General features: G+C 46.5%; 1 protein-coding gene across 1 annotated transcript; it reads right to left on the reverse strand.

The window, feature by feature from the left end:
- Positions 1 to 3,945: 3,945 nt before the first annotated feature.
- Positions 3,946 to 7,953, reverse strand: LOC115322244. Its single transcript, XM_029982626.3, has 2 exons — positions 7,227 to 7,953; positions 3,946 to 4,182 (listed from the first exon to the last, which is right to left on the reverse strand). The coding sequence occupies exons 1-2, from the start codon at positions 7,951 to 7,953 to the stop codon at positions 4,172 to 4,174; spliced, it is 738 nt and encodes a 245-aa protein (XP_029838486.2). The 3' UTR covers positions 3,946 to 4,171.
- Between the last annotated feature and the right edge of the window lie 1,176 nt (positions 7,954 to 9,129).

Here is a 9,129-nt window from a genome sequence, read left to right on the forward strand (position 1 = left end):
GGACCCTACATCCAGCACACTGGCCAAGGTGCTTGATCAAGTGCGTCCCCGCACCTGGAACTTTGCAAAATTCGCAGTCTCGAGCCGGAAAAAATTCATATAGTATATATAGTTTTTGTTTTTATTTTCAATTCAAATAAGAATGCTTTCAATCAGATGGATGTTTTGAATCAGATGGATGTTCTGACTCGATGGATGTTTTGTCTCAGATGGATATTTCGACTCTAATGGATGTTCTGACTCGATGGATATTTTGACTCAATGGATGTTTTGACACGGATGGACGTTCTGACTCGATGGATGTCTTGACTTAATGGATGTTTCGACTCGGATGGATGTCTTGACTCGTTGGATGTTCTGACTCTGGTGTCACGTGACCTCTTGGATGTTTTGACTCGATGGATGTTCTGACCCAATAGATGTTCTGGCCATAACCGTGTCCTTCCTATGTCCCCGTCTTCAAAGCGCAATCATGTTTTCTAACGTACCGTACAAACTTCCCCAACAATCAGCACTTGCCGATTTTATCGTCACTTGGTAAGGCGTCACTTGACCACGTGACGTGCCACATAATTACGTGGTACGACTTGATTGTGTGGAACCGCGTCACAACAAGGGTACGACACGCGGTAGCACAAGAAGTACTTCCCCGCAGGGGGCAGCTGTGAAAGCAGGTGTTTGGAGAGTGGCGTCTCCACGGACCCCGAGCCCCGCAGGGGGCACCTGCACCTTAGGTCCTAGGTGCTTGGTGAGTAGCGTCACCACGGACCCCAGCCACGTGGGCCACCATACCCGCACGCAGGGGGCACCTACTTTCGTAGGTGCTTGGTGAGTGGCGTCACTACGAACCCCGAGCCATGTGGGTTCGCCCATCCACGTCTGGCTGTGCGTGGCGTACCCGTGTCCGGAGAAAAGGGGACCCTGGTGGTTGAGCTGAGCCCGGGGTATGTTTGGACACTTCGGGGCCCCCCGGGCGAGGCAATACACTGCTTCGACCCCTGCTTCTCGTAGACGGGTGTCTTGGCTTCGCCCGACCAGGATGATTCAGTCAGTCGCCTCTTCTACCCTCTTCTTCCTTCTTTCACTTTTCCTTCCACCTCTTTCTCTTTTCTTCTGCACTCTCTTCCTTCCTTTTTCACCTTCTTAGGCGGCAAGGGCTAACCTTGAGTGGAAACAGGTCCTGTCCCTGCATCCACAGTCGGTTATAGTGCCCGGGCAGCACTGGTAGAGTAATTGTGTCAGCCAAGCCTTTCTTGTTATGGCACATTACCTACCCCCCTGTTGGGCTCCGTGGTGGGCGGTGCACCCGGGCACTGAACTTTCTTTCCCATCTTTATGGGTACCAAAACTAAACTACCTGATCGGGCCCTGAAAAGGACCCGCACCGAAGCACTGCCAACATTTCTCTCCACTGACAATGTAAATGACCATTTTATAAGATTTTTTGTTCTCCACTCTGACGATGCATCAAAACCACTTTCAAAAATACCTCCGTTCCTTGTCGCCAAAGTGCTTCAAGGCACGCTAGGAGAGAAGTATAACGCCAAAAATCTCTTCTCAGGTGACCTTCTTGTGGAGGTTTATGAGAAATACCAAGCTACTGCTTTAATGAATCTCCAAGCAATCCACGATCTCAAAGTGACAGTGTCAGCCCATCGAACACTGAACACCATCCGCGATGTGATCTCGGAAGACGATTTGATAGACAGTACCGAGGAAGAAATTGTAGAAGGCCTGCAATCCCAAGGAGTTGTTGCTGCAAAGCGCATCACAATCCGTCGAGATGGTGAGGAACGACCCACTAAACATGTCGTTTTGACCTTCGAGAGGCACACTTTGCCTCCGTCTATTAAGGCAGGCTACATCAATTGCAAGGTGCGACCTTACGTCCCAAATCCACTCGGCTGCTTTCGGTACCAGCGGTACGGTCACGGATCGCGCACTTGCCGCGGTCGTGAGACATGCGCCAGGTGTGGCGGCAGGGACCATACCGCTGATGGCTGCAAAGCTGAAAACAAATGTGCCAATTGCAGTGGCAACCATCCTGCCTACTCCAGATCATGTGAGCACTTCAAAAAAGAAAAAGAAATCCTTTCACTTAAGGTTAAAGAGAACATAACCTACCAGGATGCAAAGCGTCGCCTTTCCGCTTTCCAGAGGGGCTCTTTTGCCGAGGCGGTGTCCAGCAGGGGACCTGCACCGTCCAAGATATCCGTGGCAACCCAGGTGTCCCTTGGGAACCCTGGGAAACCACTCCAGTCCTCTACGCCCAGGTTGAAGCTTTCTCTTCCTGGGCATTCCCTCTCGGCTGCCAAGGCAGCTGAGGCACCCGGTCATTCCAAAGACTCGGGTGCCTTTGAAGCAATGGAGGTGACTCCATTGCCCACACCTCGCACGTTCTCCTCGAAAGAGAGCGAGCGAGCCCCTCGCTCCTCCTTTCGGAAGAGGACTCCCTCACCCAAGAAAACTCCAGCTTCGGGGGGAAGCACACCAGCTGACTCCCGGAGTCAGAATGGGCAGGCAATGCCTGTCCGTGATTTGAGGACTTCCTCTGGTGAGGAGCGGCACTCTCGCCAAAACTCGCTGGAGAGGTCCTCCTCATCCAAAGGGCAGCATCGGGCTGCCCCTTCAGGATCTCAGGGGCAGGAACAGAGAGACTCGGGCAATATCGCGCCCAGTATCTCCCCTGCCTCTTCAGTGGGAGGTGATCGTGGACGGGTTTTTCCACCCCGTGCTGCGGACCTACCCAAAACTCTAGGAAAAGTCTCGTCCGAGGAGGTAGAGGCGATAGACGAGGCTACCGATCCGGCTACTCCTGCGTCCGACCATGAAGACATGGAGTGGCAAACCTCAAAATGTAAATCAAAAGGGAAGAAACCTGTGACTGCTCCCAAATAGATTATACCAATTCACCCCTTTAATCGCGAGTATTAATTTTCTTTTTCTCTCTCCCTTTTTATTAATTTATTCGTATACTTTTTTACCTAAATGAGAAACTTGCATTTTATGCAATGGTACTGTCGAGGTCTCTTACCCAGCATCGATGATGTTAATTATTTTATGGATGAGCTTCGGCCTATTGTCCTCTCTTTACAAGAAACTCATCTTCAAACACATCACACACAAATTTTGCAACATCATCAAGTGTTCCGCAAAGACCGTTTGAACTCCAGTTTTGGCGGTGTAGCAGTGGTCGTGCAGAGTGGGGTTGCCTGCTCGGAGGTTCCTCTTCGCACACCGCTCGAAGCTGTAGCGGTACGCCTTCTTTTAGACCGCCTCATAACAATTGTTTCCATTTATTTGCCACCAAACATTCCATTGCAACTTCACGAACTCCAAGGGCTTGTACGGCAACTCCCTCAACCCTTCTCAATTTTAGGAGATTTTAATGCCCATCACCCTATGTGGGGCAGTACTCGCCTCGATTCTCGAGGCCGAGTAATCGAGCGGTTTTTACTATCATCTAACTTGTGCATTTTTAACGGGAGAGAACCTACTTTTTTCAGTTCTGCTCACAATTCATTTACATCTTTTGACCTTTCTATTACTTCACCTTCATTACTTCCATGCTTTTCATGGAAGGTTTTTAATATTCCTTTTGGGAGCGATCACTTCCCTATCGTTTTAGAGAGTACAGTCTCTATTCCGACTCTTTTAACGCGAATTCCCCGTTGAAAGGTAGACAACGCAGATTGGTCCATCTTTCGATTGGAGGCACTAATCGATTCTTCTATAATCTCGAACATGAATCCAGAGGAAGCAACACTGCATGTCACAGAGGTTATAATAAGCGCTGCCACACGGAGTATTCCTCAAACGTCTGGTCGTCTTCCTAAAAGATGCAAGCCTTGGTGGAATGATGACTGTGAAACAACACGAAAGTCCCAGAACAAAGCTTGGTGCATCTTTCGTAGATATTCAACTTCTAGGAACCTACTTGAGTTTATAATAATAATAATCTTTATTTTTCGGGTGCCCTAAAACGGCCGAGCGGCCTTCTCTTAGGTACACCAACTCGTACAATAAAACTCTTAAACAAAAATCCTACTCATTAAAAAGAAATAGATATGCATATACACTGACGCGCTATGAAGTGACGAAAAGTTCGTCCAACTGACAGCGAAATGTAGGCAGGGGTGTGGTGATGTCAACTTGAGGTGGCACAATGCTGTTATACAATGTCTGTAAACGAGAAAGAGGTGACACACGGCATGGTGAGCAAATATCAAAACAGGTGAGCTGTCTCGTCGCACGGAAAGGAACATGGAAATGGATTTTACTAATAAGCCATGAAGAATCAATGGCACCATTAATGATCTTATGCAGGAATACCAAGTCAAGGACTGTTCTTCTGTGTGATAAAAGCTTCAGCGAAAATCTATTCAGTAAGCATTCATAGTCATAATACACGCGTCGTCCAATCCATCTATCATAAACAATTCGAACAAATCTTTTTGCACACGTTCTATGATCAAAGCCTGTGTTACAGAAATTGAATTCCAAATCACAGAAGCAAACTCAAGCCTTGAAACCACTAAGGATTGAAAAAGATGTATTGAACAATGGGGCTTTCTAAAATGCTTGGTCAAACGCGATATAACTCCTAGAACTTTCATTGCAGAGCTGACAACAAAAGAGACATGATTTTTAAAAGTTAATCCGCAGTCAATTAACACACCAAGATTCCTTACAATTGACACTCGTTCAATCGGATTTCCCTCAAGATGATAAGTGTTATTTATGATCGCGCGGCGTCTGCACAAAGATATCACTTTTGTTTTTAAAGGATTAAGAAATAACTGATTTTGTTTACACCACTGTGCTATATTAGACACATCATGTTGTATCAGATCACAATCTAAATGAGAGTGAACACTCTTAAACAACTTGATATCGTCAGCAAACAAAAGCAGTTCAACGTTCTTTACACATGACGCTATATCATTTATAAAAATTGAAAACAGTAGAGGACCCAAAATTGAACCCTGGGGCACGCCTGATGTTGAAAAAAACTCTTTGGAATAACTGTCAGCGACCCGAACACTATTTGATCGAAAAGACAAATAACTCTTAAACCAGTTACACAATTCTGTACAGACACCATACAGATGCAACTTGGACAAAAGCAACACGTGACTCACTTTATCGAAGGCTTTTGACAAATCAAAGTATATTGCATCTACTTGTTCTCTGTTTAAAACAAACGGCACACAGTAATCTAAAAAGGTACACAAATTTGTTTCCACAGACCTACCCTTTAAAAAACCGTGCTGCAAGGGCGTTATTTTTTGACGGAAATAAAAAGTCATCCTGCTATGCACAACAATCTCAAAAACCTTGGAAAAAGCACAAAGCAGAGAAACTGGACGGTAGTTCGCAACTACAGATGCGTCACCGCCTTTTAAGATAGGAACAACAACTGCTTTTTTCCAGAGCGAAGGGAAAACGCCTGAACTGAGTGACATATTAAAAATGTGCTTCAAAATAGGAATGAACAACTGACCGCAACCTTTGATAACAAAACCTGGTACACCATCTACACCAGAAGAAAACTTCGGTTTTAACTTTCTTATCGCCTCGGCAATATCAAGAGAGTCCACTCTTATAGAACTCAAAAAATCGTGACAAATCAGCTCCTTATCCTCCGGTAGAACGGATTGCTGATTATCAGAGAAACATTTGGCAAAATAATTAGCGAAAACATCTGCAACTTCATGAGGTGATGAAACATAACCCGGGGCGTTATCTGAACAGGCACGTAAGCAGATGATAGGACTAACGTCACGTGTATGTTGCTTCGTGAACTTCCAGAAAGTCTTCGGGCGGCGAAACAAGCTATTTTCTACGCTGTCAAGATGCATGCGTTTATCGCGCTTGAACAGTTTCTTCGCCAAGGCCCGAAATAAACTGAATTTGGTGTACATAAGTGAAGAGCCGCATTTTTTATAAAGACGGTGGAAATGTTCTTTCTTGACCAAATAACATTTTAAATCCCTGGAAAACCATTCAGGATATTTGGATGGCCTTGTTGAACGCTTCGGTACAAAAGTGTCGATGGCATCTTTTACAATTGTCGTTAGAGTCTCGGTAGCACGATCGACATCAGACATGGCGAGAACGTTAGACCAGTCGAAAGTTTCAATATATTTATACAAGCCAAGGTAATATCCTTTTAAAAAACTGTAAGCTAATGGTTTTGACGATATCCGCGACTTCCACGGAAGAGATAACTGGACTATTAAAGGTGGATGAAACTTATCAACTTGTACCAAAGGATCGGAAGCCAGACATAAGCTTAGAATGTGGACATTTGAAAGAACGAGATCTAAGATATTACCTGCGCAATTCGGTATTGAATTTAATTGTTCTAGACCACTCAAGTTAATAAAAGACAACAAAGAAAAGGCCTTTCTAGCTGTTAACGTATTATTGTTTAAAGCTTGCAATGACCACTCTACACCCGGAAGATTAAAATCTCCGTATATCTGAACACGAAACTTGTCAAAATCGATTTGCTTTCCGAGAGATTCAAAATGTTCAATAAAAGTGGTTTCATCAAATAACGGGGGAAAATAGTACGTTCCTATCAGGTAATTAAATCCGTCACTTGCCTTAATCTCGATCCAAACACATTCTGAATAAGTTCCAAGATCAAACCGCCTATGCGATGCCACGGAAACTTTAGTTGCAATTAAAACGCCCCCTCCCATCGTTTGCCCCGTACTCAAGTAGTCTCTATCCCTCCGATAGACCGTGTAGCTGGGGTTAAAGTAACTAGAGACTGATATACCATCACAAAGCCAGGTTTCAGTAATACATATAATATCATGACTTGAATTAGTTGAATTGTACAAAAACTCGTCGGCCTTAGTCCTCAGGCCTCGTACATTCTGGTAAAACACGCTAAGTTTGTGCGTCATGAACGTTTTCTACTCCGTCATCAGTATGAACACGAGACTTGTCCAGTCGACCAAAGAACTGATGAAAAATGCTACCTTCAGGCCACACCTCGGATTTGTTAATTGCGTCGAAAACTGACTCGTCACCCGAGATGTGGAACGAAGAGTATGTGTCAAATCGTGTAAACATTTTTGAACACAGGACCTGCCTCCCCGCTACAAGAGGTTCGATAAGTGCAAGAACATCGTCCACGCTCGTATCCGGATCTAGCCTAGATACAAAAAGTGCCAAACGACGATTCTTCCGTGGGACAGCGGTCACCTTACTTGGTTTAGCCGTTCCAGCTGACGGCTTGGTTCGCCGCCGGGGCCCCACCGTCGTGTAGCCGTCGTCCACAGCGTCCTTCTCACCCGCAGCTCTCGCACCGCTTGAGGGACTCGATTCCAAGCCAGCCCCACCCAGATTCGTCCCTGGAACTGTGTTGAGGAGCGATTCTGCAGCTCGAGGTCTCAACACTGACGTTGGTGCAGCAGGCGGCAGCGCTGCGACGGACGCGTACATGGTTGATGAAGAAGACGGAAGAGGCATTCGTTCATGGACACTTTTACGGAGATGAAGCACTTCGGAGCGAAGGCTGTTGTTGTCCGCCCTAAGGCACTTGAGTTCTGCCGTAACGATGTCCAATTTGCTTGACAGGCTTTCGATGAGGCGTAGCAGAGCGGGCGGAACGGAGCCGTCATCGAGCGTCACATTCGATGGTTCGACGAACGCCACAGGAGCGGGAACCACACCTCCGATACCAGCAGCGGCGTCATTCCTCGGTGACGCACTACTCCTTCGGGTGCAGCCCGAGCACTTGAAAGCGCTCGTGCCACTCTTCATGTAGAAATTGTACTCTTCATGGGTGACGTTCAAGCACTTACAATGAAAACGGCGATTGCAACCTGCCGAGCAGACAAGAAACTGCTGCTTCGCGTAGAAGCGAGCCTCGCACGAGCCACATACGTCTTTTTGCGGAGCGCAGGCGGACACGTCCTTCCCGTCCTGCGTCATTCCGCAGAATGACGCAGGACGGGAAGTTTAAGAAAAGAAGAGCTAAATAAAGCTCGCTGGACAAGACGCCAGGCGAAGGGAAGCTCCTGGAGGAAGTATTTGACGTCCTTGAGTAGTTTTGTACCTGCAAAAGAAGCGTGGGATCGGCTTAGAAAGGTTAGGGGTGACTACTTACCCTTCAGAATTCCCCTTTTCCCTGCATCATCTTCAACGTCCCTGAAAGATCAAGCGAATGTTCTTGGGGAACATTTCCAAGACGTTTCTAGTTTACGCAACTGCAGTGAAGCATTTAAAAAGTTTAGTTCGACAGCAGAGAAACAGCCGATCATTCTGTCTGGTGCTCGTGACGCTCCGTACAACAGGCCTTTTACATTCTCCGAGCTCGAAGTAGCTCTCAGTGTAAAGAAGCAGTCTGCTCCTGGACCAGACAATATTCATTATGAGATGCTAAGGCACCTGTCACCTGATTCTCTAGGCAGTTTGCTGACCTTTTATAACTCATTATGGCACTGCTCTGCATTCCCCGAGATTTGGAAAAGAGCACATGTAATCGCTCTTCTGAAGCCTGGTGAGGATTCTTCTCAACCAACTAGCTACCGCCCCATTGCACTCACAAGCTGCTTGGGAAAAACCTACGAAAGAATGATTAATCGACGTCTCGTTCATTTCCTGGAGACCGAGAATGTGCTTGACAATATTCAATGTGGTTTTCGGGCTGGACGTTCCACCCTTGACCACTTAGTCCGCCTTGAAACCTCTATTCGGGAGGCATTTGTACACCGCCAGTTCTGTCTCTCTGTGTTCTTTGATCTGCAAAAGGCGTACGACACGACCTGGCGCTATGGGTCCTACGGGATCTCTATGCTTACGGTGTTCAGGGCCGCATGTTGCGATGTATACAAAACTTCTTGATGGGACGTACCTTCCAAGTGCGTCTGGGCTCCACCTTATCGGACGTGTTTTCTCAAGAATGTGGTGTCCCTCAGGGAGGGGTGCTGAGTGTCACACTTTTTGCTGTTAAAATCAATAGCCTGGCTAAGGTGATACCACCGACAGTATCTTATTCTCTCTATGTGGATGATGTGCAAATTTCAGTTTCTTCTTGCTATCTGCGTAGTTGCGAACGTCAACTGCAAGTGACAATCAACAGGATGAGCAAGTGGGCAGCCGAAAATG

Source organism: Ixodes scapularis, unplaced genomic scaffold, assembly GCF_016920785.2.
Source record: "Ixodes scapularis isolate PalLabHiFi unplaced genomic scaffold, ASM1692078v2 PGA_scaffold8__174_contigs__length_109621045, whole genome shotgun sequence".
Lineage (NCBI taxonomy): Eukaryota > Metazoa > Arthropoda > Arachnida > Ixodida > Ixodidae > Ixodes > Ixodes scapularis.

Excerpts from the sequence above, each read along its gene's own strand:
- LOC115322244 (XM_029982626.3), bottom strand. The coding sequence starts at position 7,953 with ATGACGCAGGACGGGAAGGACGTGTCCGCCTGCGCTCCGCAAAAAGAC.